Source organism: Martes martes (genome assembly GCF_963455335.1).
Source record: "Martes martes genome assembly, chromosome: X".
NCBI classification, from domain to species: domain Eukaryota; kingdom Metazoa; phylum Chordata; class Mammalia; order Carnivora; family Mustelidae; genus Martes; species Martes martes.
In genome coordinates, this window is record NC_137897.1 from 83,045,866 (window position 1) to 83,069,654 (window position 23,789).

A 23,789-nucleotide genomic window follows, 5' to 3' on the forward strand; every position below is an offset into this window, starting at 1 on the left:
CAACCAACCAACCAAAAATGCTTATCAAGATAAGCCCAGTTGTTTTCAACTAAGGGTTAATAAGCAAGTGAAATACGTCAGTGCATTTTCAAGGAAAACTGCAGAAAAGGAAAATACCAGGGCTTTCAAGTACCTTCCAAGCAATTTGAGATGTTTTATTCACATCATGAAGACAGTTTTACCCTGGAGTATTTCCTTTTCAGAAGCTACTCAAGGAACCTGCTCTTTTGGGCTGCTTCTTGACATGGAAACATTTTAATGTCACTGCTTTACCTTTAGTTTGGGATTTTGCCTCTTCAGCCAAATTTCTGCTCTACTACTTGAGCCTGGCTGTTTGATTTCACTGTCCAGACCCCTCCCTAGCTCCCTCGCTTCCGTCTACATTTTCTCCACAAAATGCCTTTACTATGGTCCATTTTCTAATGTTTGTCATTCTTTTTGTGCTTTTTCAATTTACTAAATCAATCAGTAAATATTTGTTGTGTGTGAGGCATTGTGCCTGTTACAGCAGGAGAAACAAAGTGACATAAAAACTTTCTTCAAGGACCTTGCTGTGAATTGAAGATTTTCCAGCCAGGGAGTGTATGTCATATTTGACCTTTCCATTGGATTCCTGTTACTCTCTTCGGCTAGGTCCTGTTGACATCACGAGAGTTTCCTAAATCATAGCCACCGCCCCCCAGCTTACCATTACCCCCAATCAAATCAATCCCAGTTCAACTCTTTAAAAAAAATGAAGTTAACTCGATGGTTGCCAGAAGAGGGGGGGAGGGGGTGGGAGAATGAGTACATGGGTGAAAGGGAATGGGAGGTACAGACTTCCAGCTGTGGAATGGATAAGTCACAGGGAATGAGGGGTACAGGATAGGGAATATAGTCAGTGGCATTATAATAGCATTGAGTGGTGACAGATGGTAGCTACACTTGTGAGCACAGCATAAAATTGTTGAACCACTGCATTGTACACCTCAAACTAACGCAACATTGTGTGTCAGCTATACTCAAATAAAAATATATATTTATTTAAAAAATTCATTCTCTCACCGTCCTACCCTCCAAAAAAATATTTTCAAAGATGCCATATTGCCTGATGAATAAAGCTTAATTTCGTTGGCTTAGTTCAAAATTTCCCTCCCTCCTGCTCATCTTTATGGCTTAAGGCCCACTTCATTCAGGCATCTTTTTTCCACTTCCCCACCGAGAGCAATCTCTCCCTTCAATTTCTGGAGATTATGTTCTACATGACACATTGGTATGCTGCCTTGACTAGTTTGTTTGGTATGCATGTGGCTTTTCCCCATTCAGATTGCAGATTTATGGAGAGCAGGGCCTGAGCATAATGCATTACACACAAAAGATGCTTAATACATGTTTGATGATGAAGACGGGGATGATTTTTCCTGATTTCAGGGTATGTATAGGATGGGTTCTAAGGGTGAGGAAAGATTCTGGAGGGAGGGGAATGAATTAATAAGGCTTTTACAGTCACAGTCCAAAAGGGATAAGGACTTCAACTTACTGATTCCTTGGCTGGGAGCCTTGTTGTATTGCCAGAATTTTAGTGAATTTGAAAAGAAAAGGAGGGGCAGGACTTTGGGACTGCTGTGAGTTTATGTGGAGAATGAGAGAGAGGTAGAAATCAGAAGTAACTGAACCTGAGTAACTTCAATAATGATAGTAGCTTTAGCCAAAACAAAATAAAAAAGAAAGAAAGAAAGAGAGAAAAAAGAAATCAGAGGTGGAAGCCAGATTTAGAGGGGAGATGATAATTTAAAATTTTAAAAAGATTTTTATTTGTATATCACACACACACACACACAGAACAAGCACAAGCAGGGGGAGCGGCAGGCAGAGGGAGAAGGAGGCTCCCCACAGAGCACAGAGCCCGATGCGGGACTTGATCCCAGGACCCTGGGATCATGACCTGAGCCAAAGAGAGGTGCTTAACTCTCTGAGCCACCCAGGTGCCCGATGAGTTTGTTTTCAGACATACTGAGTTTAGGGTAACTTGAGTAACCAAGTGGACATGTCTAGCAAGCAGTGAGATACTCCCTACCTCTATTCAATTCCATGCAACACATATTTATTGAACATCTGCCATATGCCAGTCACCATGTTGGAGAGACAGTCAAAGAAGACACAAGCCCTGGCCTCCAGAACTCATGTTTGAGTGGGGAAGACAGACTAGTAAATTCCTCTGGCATAAGGTAGTAAATGGTATAATTGAAATATGAAATTGAATATGAAATTGAAAGTGCTATGAAGATATAAAGAGGGGACAAATTGCATCCAAGGGGGTGAGAAAAAGTTACAGAAGTGACGAGTTTTGAGCAAGGCCTGGAAAGAAAAAGTAGACGTTTGTTCAATAAGCAAATAGGGAAATGTCTTTCCAAGTGAAAGAAGTCTCAAGCCAAGGCACAGGTCACGGAAGTGTGGGGCATTCTCATGATCTGAAATGACTAAAGAAAATGGGATGACAATAAAGATGGATGGAGCAAAAGAAATAACTGGTGTCAGAGACTGGAGGAACTTTGTTACACTAGCCTGTGAAGGCAGTCTAGTGCAATGGTTAGAGGTGTAGACTCCAGTGTCAGACTCCCTGGGTTCAAATCCCATCTCTGCCACTTACTAGTTCTGTGACCTTGAGTGAATCCATTAGTCCCTCTGTGCTCAGTTTTCCCATCTGTAAAATGGGGTTGATGGTACCTGCCTCGTAAGATTGCTTTGATGGTTGAGAGGGCTAGTATGTGTAAACTGATTAGGGTCCTGCCTGGCATATAGTGAGGATATATAAAGGTCAGCCCAAGGGCGAAATGGCAAGAAACAGACCACTACACCATTGTGTACTACACCTTCTGCAGCTTCGAAAGGAAACTACAGGAACTAAGTCTCCAGATACTCTAAGCACACATCCAGGGAACACTAGGTGAATCTCTTCTCACAAGAGTAGGAGTTTCTCGAGAGGGTGAGGTTCTCTGCCCAGGAAATGTAGATCCAATTTAGGAAAAGTGTGAACAGCCTGAGTGGGGGAAAACTAGAATGGCCAGAGTGGGACTGTTGACTCACAATAAATGGGAGCTCTCATTATGGTATTCCCTCCAGCAAGTGGAAATAAAACAAAACCAGGCAGTGACACCACACGCGTATTTTATTTCAGTTGAGTAAGAAACAGAAGATTGGCCAGCAGAGGATGAGTGAACAGGCAGCAGGGTCCAGTGAGGAGTACTTTGCTTGGCTCGGAGTATGTAAAGGAATCCTCTGAAGGGGGCTAGCAATTGGAAATGCAGCCCTACCTTGCTAATGAAGCCTATCTCGCCCCAGGAGTTCGGATGCTCTCAAGGAACCCATTGTCTATTCCTCGGCTTTCTAGAGCTCTGCTCCAGCACTCCTGGAATAGACTCTTGGAATGATTGTACTTCCCTGTGTGACTGCAAAATGGAACTGAACCTCGTCCACTCACCCAGCCGGCCCTGGGGTTTCACTTGACAGAACCGGGTGTGAATGCTAGGCTTACCACCAATAGCTGTGTGATCTTGAGTGAGTCACTCAAATTGTCTGAGCTTCAGTTTCTCCATCTGTGAAATGGGAACAAAAATAGCTCCTCTATTATGAAGCGTTTATGATAATTACATGAAAGAATTTTTCTAGAAAGCGCTTGGAACACTGAGTGCCTAAGAGTTGTAAGTTCATCTCCCTTCCTTTGCCTTTATACTTAGGCCACCCAAATATCTCTGCTTTCATTTTAGCCCCTCTGGGGGCTTCCTCCCATCTAATGTCCAGAGTAGTAGAGATGGGAAGAAGGAGAAATCAGTATATGGAAAGACGATGAAAAATGGTGGCTCTCTTTTCAACCCCTGTCCCCCCAACTCTGACTTTGTGGTAGAAATATATTGATGTAGCCAGTATTCCCAAATGGGAAAGGTATTCAGATTCTGGATGGCCGAAGGTGAGAAGTATCTGCTAAGACATCGTGACAACTCTATGAAAATGTATCTACTACACATGCATATATTTACTCTGAACTCATGGCTATGCATTCGTATGTTTTAGAATGGGACGGGAACAAGGAAAATTGAAAACATTTCATTTTTAAGATGGTAGAAATAGATTGTTGTAATGCTACCTTAATATTGTTGTGCCTGTGGAGAGGGATCCTCTTTCCTGACATACTTAATTCTCCTTACCCTCTTTTCAAAAGAACAACAGGAGGAAAGGGTGCTGGAGTAAAGGGAATTATACAGTGGGAGTAACATGCCCCCATCTCATCTGTCCTTCTGCCCAGCCTTCCATTAACCATCATGATCTACCAGAGGCCGGAGAGCTTCCTGTCTGTGGTGCTTCAATGCCCTTGCATCATTAATATCATCATCTCTACCCTTCTTCTAGGAGTGGATCTTATGAGGGAGGTATGGAAGAAGTTCTGCATGCTTAGCGTCAATCCGAACCTTTGAGAACCAGCAAGGGACAAAGGCAGCAATCACTGTGTAATATTCTGGACTTTCTTGGCAGGTGAATACTGCTATGCATGAGGCAAAACTCATGGAAGAATGTGACGAGCTGGTAGAGATCATCCAGCAGAGGAAGCAAATGATCGCTGTCAAAATCAAAGAGACAAAGGTAAAGCATGGAGCTTCGGTGAGGCCAAGGCAGAGTTGACTTTACAAATGTCAGAGTTTCATCCCGATGATTCCAGTTTGAACTTGGATCATGAAAGTAAGAAGAAATGGGGTTAGAGGGAGGGAGGCAAAGAAGAAGCGATGTTCGGCCTACTGCTATAAACCTGGTAAAAATGATGAGTTCTGGGATATTGGAAATGCTCTATACCTTGACCTGGTTGATGGTTACATGGGTGTGTGTATATGCAAAGAAAAAAAAAAAGTCATTGAGTTGTCCACCCAGAGGTGGGTGCTTTACTGTAGGTATGTTATAAGTCAGTCAAAAAAGAAAAAAAGCAATGGTAGAAATGTGGGCCAGAATTATGGAAGGACCATGCGTGCTATTATAAGGACTTTGGGCTTATCCGCAAAGGCATTGGGAAGCCATCCTGGTTTCTTAGGAAGGGAGAGAGTGATCGATATGGCAGAAGTAACCAGGGTGGATCAGAACAGGATGACACTGAAGTCGGAGAAGCAATCTAAGAGGCTTATGGAATGATTCGTGATAGGAGTCGATGAAGACCTACACCAGCGAAATGTCAGCACAAGTGGAAGGAAAGGACAGAACAGGAATTACTAGAAAGGAAATAATGGGAATCCTCGACTGCTCCACTGTAAAAGATGAAGGGAAAGAGAAGACTTCCAGGTTATTAGCCTGGGAACTGAAGAAGCAGGGTCAAGGTCAGGTGTGAGCCTCCATGCATCCGTATGGTTGTAGGCATATTGGTCTGCCGATCAGCGTAGTGATTATAAGCTCATGCCGGGTATACAGTGTGAGGATTATGAGAGTCTGAGGTGATGATCAATACTTTGTGCCATGCTGGGTGGTTCCAGCCAACGCAGGAACTGAAATTCCTGAGAACACAGATCTGTGAACGCGCAGGTGCTCATAAGAATATGGAGAGAGAGATATTCGTTGGAAGGTAGAGCGTCATAAAGAACAAGGAAGTATTTTTTATTAAACACGGCTGTGAAAATATATCTACCATAAAATGGGTCAATGGCGATCCCTGGGTGGCAGGGCTTCCTTTGATACTTTATTTTCTAGATACTCAACAGTGAGCATGCACTCTTGTTCTGATCAGAAAAATTAACGGTTTTGTCCATGAAAAAGAGGAGGCAGAGGACTGAGAGTATATGACTGAGTGCGTTGCAGCCTAAGTAAGCGGGCTGTAGGTGGGAGGAGGGGCTGGCAAGACATAGACGGTGGGGTGAGAAGGTGAGTGGTTAGTACAGGGACCATGGGATATTAATAGGCCTTATTTTTAGCATCGCTGCAGCAGATCTCCTTCGTGTTGTTTTATCGTTTTTAATTAAGCCCTGGATGTTGAAGCTCATTTTTCTTCTGCTCATTCCTTTAAGGTTATGAAACTGAGAAAGTTGGCACAGCAGGTTGCTAATTGCCGCCAGTGTCTTGAGCGCTCAACAGTCCTCATCAACCAGGCTGAACATATCCTGAAAGAAAATGACCAGGCCCGGTTTCTCCAGTCTGCAAAAAATATTGCCGAGAGGTGAGCTCCTTCTCTTCTTTTCTGCAGGCCTGCTCTTAGGAAAAGGGTGCAGCCGGAAGTCACTGAATTCTGTTTGGGCACCTACATAGCAGCTGCTGCCCGAAGATCTTACCAGATAGTTTTACTAAAGCCTCAGCGGTAGCCTCTGGGTAGCTCCACTGCTTCTGCCAGTGCACAGCCAGCCACATTCCCTAGGGAACTAGGGAACTAGCTAGGGCTCTTCCTCAGCTCTCTGCTGCCCATTCAGTGTTGGGGTTTTCTTTCTTTTTTTTTTTTTAAGATTTTATCTCCTTGTCAGAGAGAGAGAGAGGGAGGGAGGGAACACAGGCAGGGGAAGAGGCAGGGGGAGAAGCAGACTCCCCGCTGAGCAGGGAGCCCAATGCGGAGCTCAATCCCAGGACCCTTGGGATCATGACCTGAGCCAAAGGCAGACGCCCAACTGACTGAGCCACCCAGGTGCTGGAGCTTTCTATGTTGGTGTTAGCATAGGGGCAGAGAGACTTTCAGCCACAGGGATAGGTGTGTGCCCTCTCTGAGTCTTTGTGCAATTTTTATTCCTTTCATTTAGTTATCTCTCACACAGATGGATAGAGCAGTAATTCTTAGGCTTTTGTTTTTAATCAGTCATCCCCTTGAAAAATGTGGTGAATGTCCTGAGCCCTCTCCTGAGGGGAAAATGCATGTTAGATATGTACACATAAAATTTTGCATGTGATTCCAGAGGACTCATGGGTCCTTTGAAGGCCATCTATACACCATGTGCAAAGAATCTGAAGTCTAAAGTGGAACATTGCTCTGTAGAGTCACCAAGGCTTTAAGGGGCTACAGAGACGTATTAGGCAAATTTGGCCTCCTTCTCTCTCTCTCATTTACTAAGGCTTTGGCTCCACGTACACAGTGTTCCTTCCTATTGCTTCTGCCATCATTCCGGGTGACCCTGGCTTCCACATGGCTGACCCCATCTAATGGGCTCCTTGCCATCGCCTCCTCCAGTGACCCTCACCTCTGCTCCCCTTCATCTACCTGCTTCCGTGGCTCCCATGCTGAACCTCGCCATCAGTCAGAATTCCACTGAAATCATAAATTAACACCCCCTGCCATGTTCTAGCTACAACCTCTGTACTTAAAGTTGATTGGTTTTCTTCCAGAGTCTCTATTCTTCAACTTCATCGGGATCCCTCAGACCCGACTGCTACCTACCAGCTACCTACTGTCTTTGCTTCTTTCTTTGGTCTGTTGAGGGTCTGTGATTTCTCATGTCAGCTGCTCACTCTTCTTGCAATGTACCCACTTCCCTGGTCTTTTTATCACACCAACCTGATCGAACCCCCAAACCTGAACCAGCCCAACTCTTTCCTTTTTCTTTTTAAAAATATTTTATTTATTTATTTGGGAGACACAGATAGTGAGAGAGAGCATGAGCAGGGAGGAGAGGGGCTTCCCACTGAGCTGGGAGCTCAATGCAGGACTCCATCCCAGGACCAGGGGATCATGACCTAAGCTGAAGACAGATGCTTAACCGACTGAGCCACCCAGGTCCCCCTCTTCCCGCCTTTTCCATGTCTGTATTTGAGTTGCAGAACCCAGCTAGAGAAAACCACATAACCAAAGAGGTTGGTATTATCACACCACACATTTATGGCTTCTAATCTCACTGGGGCCCCGAAATCCTTCTGTGTCGCCTTGCTCAGCTTTCTTTTTGCTTTGTTTCCCTAATGACTATTTCAGGTGTTCTGTGTTCAACTCAAAAATTCCAACCCTGCCACCTTCCCCCTCATGCTCAGCAAATGACTTCACATCCTATTTTAAAGAGTGGCAGGTATGAAAGGACAAAGGACAAAGTTCTCAGCTTCTCAAACCAAACTGCTGGGCATATCTACATCCACATCCATGACTTTTGCCTCCCCACTCCCCCCTTTTTTTAAGTAGGCTCCATGCCCAGTGTGGAGCCCAAGGTGGGCTTGAACTCACAATCCTTAGATCAAGACCTGCTGAGATCAAGAGCCTGACGATTAACCAACTGAGCCACCTAGGTGCCCCTCCCTTTTGATTATATTGTATTATTTGTGTTTTGGCCACATGCTTCCCTTTTTTCCCATAGCTTCAGTTTCTCCATTTCTCTAGTTGACTTCATATCCACCTTTAAACCCACTCATGTCTCTCCTATCTAAAAAATATAACACCCACAACTTTCTCTTCCCTTATACCCCCTCTAGCTATTGCTGTATCCATGTCTTTCCCGCATAGCAAACTTTTTCAAAGACGGTGCCATGTCCCCACCTCTGACTTACTCTTCTCCAACATTAAAAGTTTTTTATACTAAAGTAATACTTGTGCATAGTTTAAAAAATCAAATATTACTAATAGTCATATTGCAAGAAAGAGCAATCTCCTCACCGCTGATTTCTATTCTCCAATAAGAATAATATTGAGCATTGATTCTGTGTTGAGCATTAGTCTAAGCCCCTTCAAGTGTTAAGTTATTTAATCCTCACACAAAAAAACCCCTCATGAGATAGATGCTATTATTATCCCCATTTTACAAGTGAGAGAATGAGGCTCAGAGAGGTTATGTGACTTGCCTAACATGACCCAACTAGTAAAGGATAGAGGCAGGAATCAAACCTAGGGAGTTTAGTGCCACAGTCTACACCTTCCCAGCAAAGCCAAGAAGTTTCAGCTCTGTTAGGTATTTCTGTTGGCATGGCCTTTACATTTCTAAATAACATCCTTGTATTGCTATCCCCCCCCATTTTAGACATTAACAATTGACTTTTGCAAACCTAGAAATTTTTCAGCCATCATTTCCTCAAATAGCTTTTAGAAGATTTTTTTCTTTATTAGAGAGAGAGAGAGAGAGAGAGCAAGCACGCGCACGCATGCAGGGTGAGGGGCAGAGGGAGGGAGAGAATCTCAAGCAGACTGTGCACTGAGCACCGAGCCTGATGCAGAGCTTGATCTCACCACCCTGAAATCCTGATCTGAGCTGAAACCAAGAGTTGGATGCTTAATTGACTGAGCCACCCAGATGCGCCCCCTTGAGTATTCTTTACGCCACCCCCTTCCCTTCTTATGCAGACTCCTATTACATGTATGTTAGGCTCATTGAAGGTTGTCTCAACTCACCGATGCTCTGTTCCTTTTTTAGCTATTTTTTCTCTGTGTGTTTCATTTTGGTAGTTTCTTTTTTTTTCTTTTTAAAAAAAATTATCTTTATGAGATATAATTGACACATAAAATGGTATGTTTTTTAAATTTAATTTTTTTTCGATGTTCCAAGACTCATTTATGCACCACACCCAATGCCCCATGCAATACGTGCTCTCCTTAATACCCACCACCAGGCTCACCCAACCCCCCACCTTCCTCCCCTCCAAAACCCTCAGTTTGTTTCTCAGAGTCCACAGTCTCTCATGGTTCGTCTCCCCCTCCGATTTCCCCCAACTCACTTCTCCTCTCCAAATCCCAATGTCCTCTGTGTTGTTTCTTATACTCCACAAGTAAGTGAAACCATATGATAGTTGACTCTCTCTGCTTGACTTATTTCACTCAGCATAATCTCCTCCAGTCCCATCCATGTTGATGCAAAAGTTGGGTATTCATCCTTTCTGAAGGAGCCATAATATTCTTTTCTTTTTAAAAAAGATTTTATTTATTTGAGAGAGAGAGAGAAAGAGAGAGAGACAGAGACAGAGAGAAAGAGACAGAGAGGGGGGAGGGGTAGAAGGAGAAGCAGACTCCTGGCTGACCAGGGAGCCTGACCCCGAGCTCGATCCCGGGACTCAGAGCTCATGATCTGAGCCAAAGGCAGATGCTTAATAGACTGAATCACTCACCTGCCCCTCATTTTGATAGTTTCTAATATATCTTGGCATTCACTAACCTTTTCTTCTGTAATGCCTACTCTGCCATTAATCTCTCCAGTGTATTTTTCATCTCAGACATTGTAGTTTTCATCTCTAGAAGTTCAGTTTGGTTATTTCTATAATATCCATATTTCTACTTAAACATATTTAGCCTTTCCTCTAGCTTTTGAATATATGGCACGCAACACTAATTCAAAAAAGATGTATGTACCTCTATTTTTTTAAAGATTTTATTTATTTATTTGACAGAGGGAGATCACATGTAGGCAGAGAAGCAGGCAGAGAGAGAGAGGAGGAAGCAGGCTCCCCACTGAGCAGAAAGCCCGATGAGGGGCTCGATCCCAGGACCCTGGGATCATGACCTGAGCCGAAAGCAGAGGCCTTAACCCACTGAGCCACCCAGGCGCCCCTGTACCCCTATTTTTATTGCATTATTTATAATAGCCAAGAAAACTACATGTCCATTGATAGATGAATGGATAAAGAAGATGTCTCTCACACACACACACACACACGTGAGCATGCACACACACACACACACACACACACACACACACACACACAGAGGAAAATTACACAGCTATAAAAAAGGATGTGCTCTTGCCATTTGCAACACCATAGATGGACCATGCAAAGTGAAATAAGGCAGACTGAGAAAGACAAATACCGTATGATTTCACTCATATGGAATCTAAAACAAAACAAAACAAACAAAACCAAAACAAATGAACAAACAAAAAGCAGAATCAGACCTACAAATATGGAGAACACACTGATCGTTGCCAAGGGAAAGTGGGTGGGTGATGGGCAAAATGGGTGATGGGGAGAGGGAAATACAGGCTTCCAGATATGGAATGAATAAGTCGTGGGAATAATAGGTACAGTATAGGGAATATAGTCAATGATAGTGTAATCGGGTTGAATGGTGGCAGATGGTAGCTACGTATGTGGTGAGCAGAGCATAACATACAGACTTGTGGAATCATTGTGTTGTATACCTCAAACTCATGTAACACTGTATGTCAACTATACTCAAAAGAAAATTAAAATCAAAACATGGACAGAGCATGGAATACAGTTATCATAATTGTCAGAATGTCTAATTCTAACATCTGTGTCAGTTCTGGGTCAGTTTTAATTGATTGCTTTTTCTCCTCATTATGGGTTGTGTTTTTTTCCTTCTTTGCATATCTGATCTTTTTTTTTTCTGCATGTCAGACATAATGAAATTTATCTTATTGGTGCTGTATATTTTTGTATTTCTATAAATACTTTTAAGCTTTGTTCTAGGACATGGTTAAGTTTCTTGAAAAGAACTTGATCCTTTTGGGTCTTGTTTTTAAGACTTGGTAGGTGGACTCAGAGCAGTGTTTATTCTGAGTCACATTTTCTGTACTAGCGAGGCAAGACATTTCTGAGTACTCTCCTAGGTGCTCCATGCATCATGAGATTTTCCAGTCTGGCTTTTGGGAACAGACTCTATTCCTGGCCCTTTGTGAGGACCAGGGATTTTTTCCCTCTCAACCTTTTTCAAAAAACTTTTTAAAATTTATTGATTTGAAAGAGAGCGAGAGCACAAGCAGTGGGAGAGGGCCAAAGGGAGAAGGAAAAGCAAGAAGCAGACTTCACTGCTGAGCAGGAAGCCTGGCGTGGGGCTTGATCCCGGGACCCTGGGGTCATGACCTGAGCCTAAGGCAGACATTTAACCAACTGAGCCACCCACAAGCACTTTCCTCTCATCTTTTAAGGAACTCTTTTCTTGGCCTTGGGCAGTTTCCTCATGTGCATGTATTGATCAGTGTTTTCTTGAATACTTAGAGGGGAACCTTCCGGAGGTCTCCAGAATTCTCTCTGTGCAGCCTTCTCTCTGGTACTCTGCCCTGTGAACTCCAGCCAACTTAGTCTCTTAGAGTCTCAGTGTTCTTAATTAGAGACATCATCAAGATCTGCCTGATTTCCCCTTCATGTACTATTTTACTCTCTTAATTTTGTTGGAACAGTTTTTCCTGTAGTCTTCCAAGAAAGAATACATGGGAAGTAAATTTTCAAAAACTTTTTGTTTAAAAAATATTTGAAATTTATTTTCACATTTAGTAAGTTGGAAATAGATTTTCCTTATAATTTTGAAAGCATGGCTCTATTGTCTCCTAACTTTTAGTGTTGGGCTGAGAAACCCACTGCTATTTTGATCCCTGATCTTTTAAATGTGACCTATATTTTAACATTTGAAGGTTTTAAGGTCTTATCTTTAATCCTGTTTTTCTTAAATTTTTCCAAGACATGCCTTGGTATGGGTCTTTTATCATTCATTTTTGTTGGGCACTAAGTAGGTCTTTCCAGTCTGGAGCCTAGTGACTTTTCATTCTGGGAAGTTCTCTTATATTATTCACTAACAATTTCCTCCCATTTATTTCCTCTCTTCTCTCTTTCCGGGACTCTAATTAGTCAGAGGTTGAACATTCTAGATTTTCTCTCTGATGTTTAAAATCTTTCATTTCCTAGTTTTCATGACACCGTCTTCTTACTCTATTATCTGAGATGTTTCCTTAAGTTTTTATCCAATCCTTCTATTAAAATTTTAATTTCAGCATTCTTATTTTTATTTATAAGAGCTCCTTCTTGATCTTTGCTTTGCTTTTTTTTTTTTTTAGCATTCTGTCCTTGCTTTGTGGATACAAACTATTTGTTTATCTTCTTGAAGATCTGGACGATCATTTAAAAACTTCTAAGCTCTGCATTGTTTTGGTCTCCTCCAAGTTCCTTTTCTCTATTCGTTTGTTTAAGTTGCTGTCTTTCCCTACATGTTTGGTAAGCTTTCGGCTGCCTGTTTGAATTGATGCACTAGAGGGTGACTGGAAGATCTGAGGGGATGGGAACAGTTTGTTCCTCGGTGAATGTCACTATAGGATAAGGTGGAATGCCAGATTTTTACTGAGGGGACCCAAATGTCAGTTCTGTAGGTGTTTTCTCTTCAGTCAGTTTCCCCTAGAAGGAATCCACCAATCTCCTGCTTCTGATGGGGGATGAGGGGGACAAGGCTGGCTGCCACAGTCCTGGGAGCCAAGCAAGAAAAGGTGGCTGAGGGTTTTAAGACTGCTTTTGATGCAGCGTCAAAGCTCTGCAGAAACTGAACCTCACATCTCCTGCCAGGACGAGGGAGGAGTAGTCTCTGGTTGAGTGGATCTGGGGTCTAACTGTTCTTCCTATAAACTTTCGACTGTTGGCGGCACAAAATCAGCTTGACATTGTTGGCTTCCTGACCCAGCTTTCTCTGGTCTGTTGTTGGTTACCGCTCATGCATCCCTTTCTAGCTTCCAAACATTTGCTGACAATCTCTTACTTGCTGGCATGTCTTTTTCCATTCTCTTTGTCTTTGTGGGTTTATGACATTTTATTCTTTGACTGTCATTTCAATGGTATTTCATGAGAGCAGAGATAAAACATAAATTTAAAACACATTATTCAATCATCCTCACTCACTCTTCAAGTCTCTGAAATGTCTTCTGCCACTACCACACTATTCCGAGTGTTCTTTCTGAGGTCACCAAATGGATACCCTGTTGCTAAATCTAATAGACGTTCCTTTGTTTTATCTTACTGTTTCATCTTCCTTAATCACTCAATAGGGGCGCCTGGGTGGCTCAGTCCTTAAGCGTCTGCCTTCCGCTCAGGTCATGATCCCAGGGTCCTGGGATTGAGCCCCACATCATGCTCCCTCCTCCAAGGAGAGCCTGCTTCTCCCTCTCCTACTCCCTCTGCTGTGTTCCCTCTCTCGCTGTGTCTCTGTCAAATAAATAAATAAAATCTTTAAAAAAATCACTCAGTAACCTTTGTTCTTACTGACAATGATTCGTACTTGAAATTTCTCTGCCCTTAGCTTCGGTGAACACTTCTGCTTTTCTCTCTACCTACTGAGTTTCTTTTGCCTTTGGGAGCACATCGCCTTTGACCTATTCCTTTAAAGCTGTTGTCTTTATGATTCTGTTTTAGGCTATTCTCTTTTCTCTTGAGAATCATCTGCCCAACCTCAATATCTTCATCAGTGGTTTCTCACAGGGTCTGAAATTCTTCCCCACCAATAATAATTGTAATAATCTATTATGGGCCAAGACCTCGGTTAAAATGAAATTCCAGCTGGGAGAGTATTCCTTCCCCCCTTACAAGTGACACTTAACATATCGTCCTTGAGAGATAACTAATGTTGTTTTGCTTAAACATATTAGACATAGACACACACACACACACACACACACACACACACACACACACTTACATATATGCCAATGCCATTTTTACTCATCCTTAACTTTCAGCCACTGTTAACATTTGGGAGTATAGTATCCCAATATTTAGATTTTTATTTTTTAAAAGATTTTTATTTATTTAAGAGAGAGAAAGACAGTGTGTGACTGGAGAGGGGCAGAGGGGAAAGGAGAGGGAATCTCAAGTAGACTCCCCATTGAGCATGGAGCCCGCGGTGGGGCTCGATCCCACGACCGTGAGATCATGACCTGAGCTGAAACCAAGAGTCAGATGCTTAGCTGACTCAGCTTCCCAGGCGCCCCTAGATTTAATAAATATTTCACACACAGAGGGTCATGCTGTATATACTTCATTATACCCTATGTTTGAAACTTAGCAATGTATCATGAACTTGTCCCTGTCATTGAACTGATTTTCAGTGGCCTTGTAGTATTTCATCTTTTAATGTATTACATTTACTTAGCTCAGTCCCCATGGTTAGAGAGTTAGGGTACACATGGTATGTTGAATGCCCTTACACCTCAGTTGTTTCCTTAGCAATAAATTTATGAAGTAGAACTGTGATGTCAAAGAATATTTGCATTTTAATCTATGTTGGTATTTAATGCCAAACTTATCCCCAAAATTTGTTATCAGTTTCAGTCCTAATAAAATATGTAGACATTATCTCATACTGGCATAAAAAGCTCCTGTAATTGTCATTATTTATAATTTTCAATGCAATCTCACTTTAATTTACATTTATTTGATTCCTCATATAGTTGGTTTTTAAATACATTTTTTAATATTTTATTTACTTATTTGAGAGAGAGAGTGAGTGAGAGAGAGAGAGAGAGCACAAGCCCGGGAAGAGAGAGAGAGAGAGTGCACAAGCCTGGGGAGAGGCAGAGGGAGAGAGAGAGAGAGAGAGAGAAGCAGGCTCCCTGCTGAGTAGGGATCCTGATCCCAGGGTGCTGGGATCATGACCTGAGCCAAAGGCAGATGCTTTACTGACTGAGCCACCCAGGCACCCTGGGCTTTGAAATATATTTGTTGCCTATTTGTTTTCATGTTGTGTGAATTAGCTTTCTGTTTTATTTGTCTATGTTCCTGTCACTACTTTCCTTTTTGCTCATTTGTAGATACCTTAAAATCTGTTTTGCCTTCAATTTTGACCCCTTCCAGCCCATCTGTACAGACAGAGCATGCCTCCTAAAACATAAATTTGAGCATCACTCCTCGGCTGAAAGTGGTTCAGTGGCCCTCACTGCTCTTTGGATAAAGTGCAAACCTTGTAACGTGGCCCACAAGGCCCTGTGTGATCTTGCTAATTGTGCAACCTTCAGGCTAGAGAGAACACACAGAGCCACGTAGTCTCGGCTTACCTAACTCCTACACATTGTGTAGGTCACTGCGTAAAATGAACTTCCTTCCGGGAGATTTCCCTTAGTGCCCAAGTCCCTGCCAGGGGCGTCTTGTGTATGGTACAGTCCCTTTGTAGTGGCATTTTTATTGCCTATTTAATATCTTTCTCCTCCACAAACTGAATTTCGTGAGGGCGAAGACCACAACTGTGTGTCTCCAGTGTGCCTGGCACAGTGCCTGGCACATTATTTGTGCTCAGTGAGTATTGGATGGGTGGATGGATGGATGGACGGACTGACGGACAGATGGGTGGATGAATGGAAGAAAGAAGATTGGGGAGGCCAGGAAGAAATTTTATGAGCCAATTTTCTGCCTTAACTCTTGCCCTATAGGGGTTGTTGTCTTCTTACTCATTGAATCCTGAAGACTGGCCATTCTATGTAAGACCTGAAGATTATAGTGTTAGTCTTTCATATGTTTATCCTGGCCTACAGCTTATTCCTAAGTCCTCTCTATTTTCACAAACAGCCAAGAGCTCTTGTTGGTGGATGTGTAGCTGGGTGTACGTGCGTGAATGTTTGTTTAACTTCTCAACCCCTTACAGCTAATTCACCTTAGAAGTTTCCTCTCTGGTCTTCTACATTCAGTGCCTCTTCCCTTTATTCTACCTGTGTATTGTTGCCAGATTAATGTTTTTTTTTTTTCCATTCTGTCATTTGCATGTTCAAGGATCTTCATTGGCTGTGATTCAGAAGGTCTGTTATAGGGCCTCAACATGTGTGCTTTGGTCAAAACTGCCCAAGAGAATTCTGATGTGTTATCATGGTTAAGAATTGCTGAAGCACAGAAGAATTTACCTTAATTTTTTTTAAAGAGCTATCTAAATTGGTTCTATCTAAATTGGGTATAGAGCTTAGAATCCAATGAACATAGATTCAGTTATATTTCTTTTTTTTTTCTGACCCTTACTAGTTGTGTGACCTTAGGCAAGTTACTTAAGCTTTCTATGTGTCATTTCTTGTTTATATTATATCTTATTGTCATTTACAAAATGGAAATAATGTCTACTACACAGGATTATGGCAAGAGGTAAATTAAATAATGTATGTAAAGTGCATGCATGGTCTCTTCTGTCTACTAAATGCTCAATAAATGTTAGCAGCTGTGTTGTTGTTAGTCATTCATTATTCATTTAACAATTGTTTATTTGCCATGTACCCAACACTGTGTTACGGACCACGGAAGCTATGAGAGGTACAAAATACAAACCCTGCTCTTGAGATGCTTAGAACTAACTGGGGAGGTAAAAGTAGCAGAACATTATATAATCATAGTAAATAGTAATAAAATTAAATGCAAATGTTATAAAAGAACAAATCAAGTACAGTATTCAGGTGAAGGCTTGAACTCAGCTCAGCCCCAGCATGCTGGCTTGTTGATTAGCATAAAAAAATAGAGGGGAAGAAAAAAAATCTCTCAAACTGCTCTTACCAAGCCTTCGGAGGTCTAGTTTTGATGCTGCCTGCCAGATGGAAAATGATGCAGAGGGGAAAAAATCCTGTATTTACTTCTCAAAATTAAGACAGGATGGGGGAGTGTGTTTGCAGGGTGAACATATGTGAATAAATATGGTATATCTCTTAATTTGTTCCTGATGATTAAATTTTAACTGGTTTCCATTGGAAAATCACAGATATGATATTTTGCATTTAATGAATCAAGCCCTCCGAGTCATATATATTTTTGCCTTGTTGAACCAGGAATCAAACATTGGATAAAAGTTGCAAACTGATTTTGATGTATATTGATGCACTTTTTCTCTTTTCCAGGGTCGCTATGGCAACAGCATCTTCTCAAGTTCTGATTCCAGACATCAATTTTAATGATGCCTTTGAAAACTTTGCTTTAGATTTTTCCAGAGAAAAGAAACTGCTGGAGGGGCTAGATTATTTAACAGGTGTGAAAATACTGTGGTTTCCTTCCCATTTTAACGCTTGTCTTTTGGTGTTCTCTTACTTTAAGGTAATCAGAAAAGGACCATATTTGTAATGAAAATGCTTTTATAACTTTTAAGATAATACATGTCTCTTTTTAGATAGAATATACTTTAGCTCATGTATCAGAAAAGAAAGATGATGTGTCAGATATTTCTGGGGGCAGACGGGAATACCATCATACCTAAAGGTCAAGAAAAAAGAAGACATTGCTGATGGATTTCTCCTTATGAGCCTATCAGTAATATATTGTTGCTTGCTGTTGAAGGGGTTAGAACTCAGGTGGCAATTATGGAATATTAAAGCATGTCGTGCTTGGATACGCGTACTGTTCAAATGGTTTTAAGGAAATTTGAGGAACTAGCAGATTGGGATGAAAAAATGTAAGAACTGTTTGGCTTGCAGTCAATTTTAGGAAATGAGGGATGCAACCAGCCTGTGAAAAATTCTTGCTACCTTCAGGATTATTGAATGGCCACTTCCCGAGAAAAATACACACGTACAATAATTTGGCATTGGTCATTATTTTTGTTAACATATTAAAATAACTGTCATTTACTGAACAACTACTTTATGCCAGACACTGTGTATTCATTTTGTGGTGTAAGTATCTACCACAAATCTGTCAGGTAATGGTCATCCCTTATTTCACAGATAAGAGAACTTGTATAATTGGCTCTTGGCCATCCTGCCCAGAATATATAATAAAACTTATTTTAAAATAAAAAGAAACAGGTCGAAGGTCATGCAATAAGAAAACCACATGACCACTGGAGGTCTTGGCACTTGGCTTCCATCGAACGCATCTTGTTGATGAAGAGAACCTCCTCGCCACGTGGTGTTGAGTTGGGCAGCAAGAGTGACAACTGTTAAAATTCCAGAACAGAGAGAGTGTGCCTTCCTCACCTTCTTTTCCACCTTTCCTTACAGCCCCAAACCCACCATCTATCCGAGAGGAGCTCTGTACTGCCTCCCACGACACCATTACAGTCCACTGGATCTCAGATGATGAGTTCAGCATCAGCTCCTATGAGCTTCAGTACACCATATTCACTGGCCAGGCTAACTTCATCAGTAAGTCATGGTGTAGTTGGGGCCTGTGGCCAGAGATAAGGAAATGTAAGGAAGCAGTAAGCTGCTCAAGATTGGCCGGGGCGCCACGAGGCAAGTGTTTGTAAGACATGTTAGGTTGTTGAGTATAGTGTTTCTCGTAGACAGTGTAAGCTCCCCCAGGGCATTGCAAAGACCGTATTGCTGGGTGGACAAGCAAGGTGTGTATTTCCTTGCTGGGGGAGTCACGGGGGCCACTCCCATTTGTTTATGTAATCCCTAGCCTTTCCTCAGTTAATCCATGGCACTCTGCTCATCCTGAGTCAGAACCCAGCGCAGAATTCATTCCTGGGTAGCCACGCCACTGTCATTGCTGATTCTGTGTGTGTGAACATCTCTCTCCTCGGCTCTTCTTCCACTTCATTAACATGATAAAATGCATCACGTTCGAGGACAACTGCTTCCTTTCCCGGACCTATTTGTGTCTGCGATGCTAGTGATAAGCCTTCTGCCTCTGTCACTGTCTCCCTTCTCCCCCTCCTCTGAGAATGACACCAAATACAAAAATGTGGCAGTGGGCCATGAAATGAAAGCTGTTTAAAAAGCAGTCACTGAGCTCACATGTTATGGTTTCACCTTCTGGTGAATTAGAGCAAGACCAGGCAGAATATAAACTTGACTCATTGATGGCCAGATAAGAGAGACCCAGTTGCGAGTTCCCCTCCCTGTGCCGGGGAGAACTGGAAAGCAGAATTAAAACTGGATTCAAGACCAGAACTGATTCCCACCCTAAGGTTCACCATAAAACTCTTGCCCTAGTCCGCAGAGCTGCAAATTAGTATTTTCTTTTACCTTTGTACGTGTGTGTGCATCTATGTCTCACTTCGCACACAGGCCCACATGAGAAGAATTTTCCCCACAACACCAGCCCAGTAGGCTTCCTTTTCCTGTTTGGTGCCCATGCTGGGCCACATGGTGGTCTGGGGAGGTGACAGGACATTGCAGGTCACACTCAAAAAACACTTGCCTCGTGCAGCCCCCACCTAAGCCACTTGGCCTGGGTAGCTGTGCTCCTAGGTGTTTTACTCAACTTGAGGAGTCACAAACCCTGAGGCCTCCCTGACATGCTTTCCTGCACTTGTCTGTCTGTCTGTCTGTCTCTCTCTCTCTCTCTCCCTTGCTCTGGTGAGTCTTACAGCCAGCAACTGAGCTTCTCCTTCCTGAGAGGGGTAGAGCAGTGGTCTGCTGGGAGCTGAGCCATAAGTCCAAGCGACAAAGATCTGAAGGCTCTGCTCTCCATTTTCAAAGATATATAGCCCTTTGTAAAGAAGAACTTAAAGGATGATTCTTAATGGCGATAGGATCATAGCATCTTTGGATTGGAAGGAACCTTAGAAGTCCTTCAGGCTAATCTTCTTCCCTTCTACTAGACACCCAGTGGATGACTATCCTGCCTCTACTGGAACATTTCCAGTTCTGGTGATAGGTAGCTCACTTCTAACAAAATAACTCATTCTCTTGTGTTGTTGTAAATAATTGTCAGGGCTTCCATATGGAGGGCCTAACCTTTCCTCCTAGTAAATAACAATGACGATAAGAATTGATAACGTGCATTCCGCTTTGTCATTTATAAACGCTCCCACAGAGATCATCGGGCTGAGTCCTCATGGCTTCTTCCCTAGCCTTATGGCATAGATGATACTAATTCTGTTTTATGGATGAAGAAGCTGAGGTTCATGTGAAATGAGTTGCCCAAGGTCACAGAGCTATAAACTGATGGAGTCAAGGTTTGAACACAAGCCTGTCAGACTTCAAGTTTAATGTTTCTTGAATGAAACCCACAGCTACTGATTAGTCCTAGTCCTGGCCTTTTGTGCCTCACTAACAAACCTGATCCATCTCTCCCATGACAGTTCTTCAGATAACTTTAGGTAGCTCTCGTGTATGTCCCTTCTAATTTTTCTCTTTTCCAGGCTAAACACCCTTAATTCTTTGAATCGCTCCTCATGTGAGATGGTTTCACGCCTCTCACTGTCATGGTATCCTTTTCAGGAACACACTGCTGTGTGTCAAAGTGCTTTATAAAATGCACTGTCTAGGGGCGCCTGGGTGGCTCAGTTGGTTAAGCACCCGACTCTTGGTTATGGCTCAGGTCGTGATCTCAGGGGCCTGGATCGAGTCCCGCATCGGGCTCTGCACTCATCATGGAGTCTGAGAGTCTCTCACCCTCTCCCTCTCCCGGTTGTGCTCACTCTCTCTCTAAAATAAATGCATAAAATCTTTTAAAAAACGTGCTCTCAAAAAAGTGAATACAGTACTCCAAAAGTGGTCTGACCACCCTAGCCCTGAACCTTTTTATTCCAGTAGTCACACTGACTACTGAGTGTTGATTACTGAGCATGCAGTCACTTGAAATCCCTAGGTCTTTCAAATTCTTGATTGTTTAAACTAAAATGCAACACCTTGAATTCATCCCTCTTCCATTTTGTCTGGTTAGCTTTGACTTCACATTCTAGCTTGCCAAAATCCTTTTAAATCCAGTTTCTGTCCTCCCAGCCTGTCTTCCATGTCATCTTCCAGTCTAGTGAAATAGGACAGTGACAAGGGCAGAGCCCTGAGCAAAATTCTGCCTGGCAATGGGCAGATGAGACAAAAATATTTTAGGGGGCGCCTGGGTAGCTCAGTAGATTGAGCCTCCAACCCTTGACTGTGGCTCACATCATGATCTCAGGGTCCTGGGATCGAGTCCCATGTTGGGCTCTGTCTTCAGTAGGGAATCTGTTTGTCCCACCTCTCCCCCTCAGTAAATAAATAAATAAAATCTTGAAAAAGATGAAACTATTTTATTGGGAATACATATTCATGAAAATTCAAGGGCCTAATCTTTTCATTGGTCTGGCCTACCTCTGTTCTGCCACTGTTGATTGCACCTTGGCTCTGAGAGTTGCTTTCCTTTGGGGTTTTCCCACATTTTCTCTTCTTAAACCACTTTGTTGAGACTTAATTGACATTCAAAAAGTTGTCCATCAACAGATCAATGGATAAAGAAAATATGATATGCCCATATGATAAAATATAATTCAGCCTTAAAAAAGAAGGAAATTATTTGCTATTTGTGACAACATGGATGAACCTGGAGGGTATTATGCTTAGTGAAATAAGCCAGACACAGAAGGACAAATAGGACCTGATACCATTTATATGAGGAATCTTAAAATAATGAAACTCCACATTTTCTTTCTTGTGGGCTAGAATTTTGTCTGGAGAAGTAGTTCCCCTTATTCTTCTTTTTGCTTTTCTTTCTTTCTCTCTTTTCCATTTCCCTTTTCTTTTCTTCATCTCTAACTATCTCCCCACCTCATCTAAGATTTGGAATGGTCACAAGCCAATAATGTTTCCGATGATGCTGTTAGCTGAATTCAAACAGATGTTTGGCCAATTGTTTTCCCCATTACTGTCTATCTTTAGTCTATTTCAATTTGTGTTTTGCATTACGCAAGCACTGACCATCCCTTCTATCTGAGCAGGCTGACTATAACATACTGCCACAAAGATAAAACTTCTATTTCCTCTCCTTTTCATTTCCATGCAAATGTTCTCCACCACACATTTACACTCGAATTCATGGATTTCCATATTGTGGTCTTTCCCATTTGAGCTAGGTGTATACTTCCATTACCAGAATTCACTCGTTAACCCCATCTCACCAAGTCTCAGTGACACCTAGAGAATTCTATATTTGCCTTTTCAAAATTTAGAAATGGTTTCAAAATCACAGAAAAGTCGTAAGAGTAGCAGAAAGAATGTCCATATACTCTTTACCCAGATTCATCTGTTGTTAATATTTTGTCCCATTTCCTTTATTATTTGGTAGCATTCCCCATCTATTTCTGAACCATTTGAGAGTAAATTGCATACATTATCACCTCTGACCACTAAATTCTTCAACGTAGGTTTTCTAATAAGGAAACTCTTATATAACGACAGTGTGGTTATCAACTTGAAGAGATTTAATACTTTTTTTCTGATCCCACCATTCATATTCCATTTTTGACAGTTGACCCAATAACCCCCTTTCTAACATATAAAGGACCCGATATTGTCCGTTAGAGTCGAGGATCAGGTATTGCATTCAATTGTCATTATCCCTAGTCGCCTTTAATCTAGAACGCTTCCTCAGCCTTTCTTTGTCTTTAACAACATCGACCTCTTTTTAAAAATGCCCTTTTATTTCTTTATTATACTGTCCCTTATTTTTGGGTTCCTCTGATGTTTCCTCACAATTTATATTCAGATTATGCATTCATGGCTGGAATACTGCATTGGAGATGTTGTGTCCTTCTGAGGACATCACATCTGGAGGCATGTGATGTCCACTTGCCTTTCGTTGGTGATGCTAATTTTGTTCAGCTGGTCAAAGACATTGCCAGATTTCTTCACCACGTAGTTACTATTTTTCTTTTTGCAACTAATAAGCAATCCCTGTGGTGATACTTTGAGACAATGAAAATGTCCTGCTTCCTCATCAAACTCATCACACCCCACTCCTGTTTTAGCATCAGTCAAAAATTCTTGTGTGTTCCAGTCTTTACCCTGATGATTGCAAAATGATGATTTTCCAAATGAGCACTCCCTCCCCCATTTACTAGTTGGCACTCTGCGTTCTACTATAAGCAAAAGCCCCACCTTCTGTTTATTTATCTACTTTTCAGTATAGACTCGTGAATTCTCTTTCTTCAGTGGTTTATAATTCTTCACTGCCCTTGCTTATTTTGATGCTCAGATTGTCCAGATTTAGCCAGTAAGGGCCATTTAAGCTGACTCCTGGGTCCTTACATTTTCTCATCATTTTCTTGAGCACTTCTTTCTTCTAGCAGAACAGAAGATTCTAGGCTCATACTGACCTTATCCTGCCCCAGCCTTGAAAACAGTCATTTTTTCTAAGGAACCCTGGTTTGTTTTAATGGGAGGATGTTATTAGAGAACAAGATCTGGGTAGTAGGAACATACCCATATACCCATGTACATATACCTACACACACGCATGATATACAGAGACACATACCTAACATACGTGTGCATATGGATGCACGTGTGCGTGCATGC

The 23,789-nt window shown here is 42.0% G+C and overlaps 1 protein-coding gene across 3 annotated transcripts in view; it reads left to right on the plus strand.

The window, feature by feature from the left end:
• Window positions 1–23,789, plus strand: part of MID2 (midline 2) — a 93,132-nt gene that overhangs the window by 64,435 nt on the left and 4,908 nt on the right. For 2 of the 3 annotated variants that reach the window (XM_080831359.1, XM_080831358.1), the window contains exons 4-7: window positions 4,510–4,617; window positions 6,018–6,166; window positions 17,469–17,596; window positions 18,564–18,707. In XM_080831359.1, coding sequence (XP_080687485.1) covers window positions 4,510–4,617; window positions 6,018–6,166; window positions 17,469–17,596; window positions 18,564–18,707 — 529 coding nt within the window. Of the gene's footprint in view, window positions 1–4,509; window positions 4,618–6,017; window positions 6,167–17,468; window positions 17,597–18,563; window positions 18,798–23,789 lie in introns of all 3 variants that reach the window. The other variant, XM_080831357.1, reaches the window with a different exon arrangement.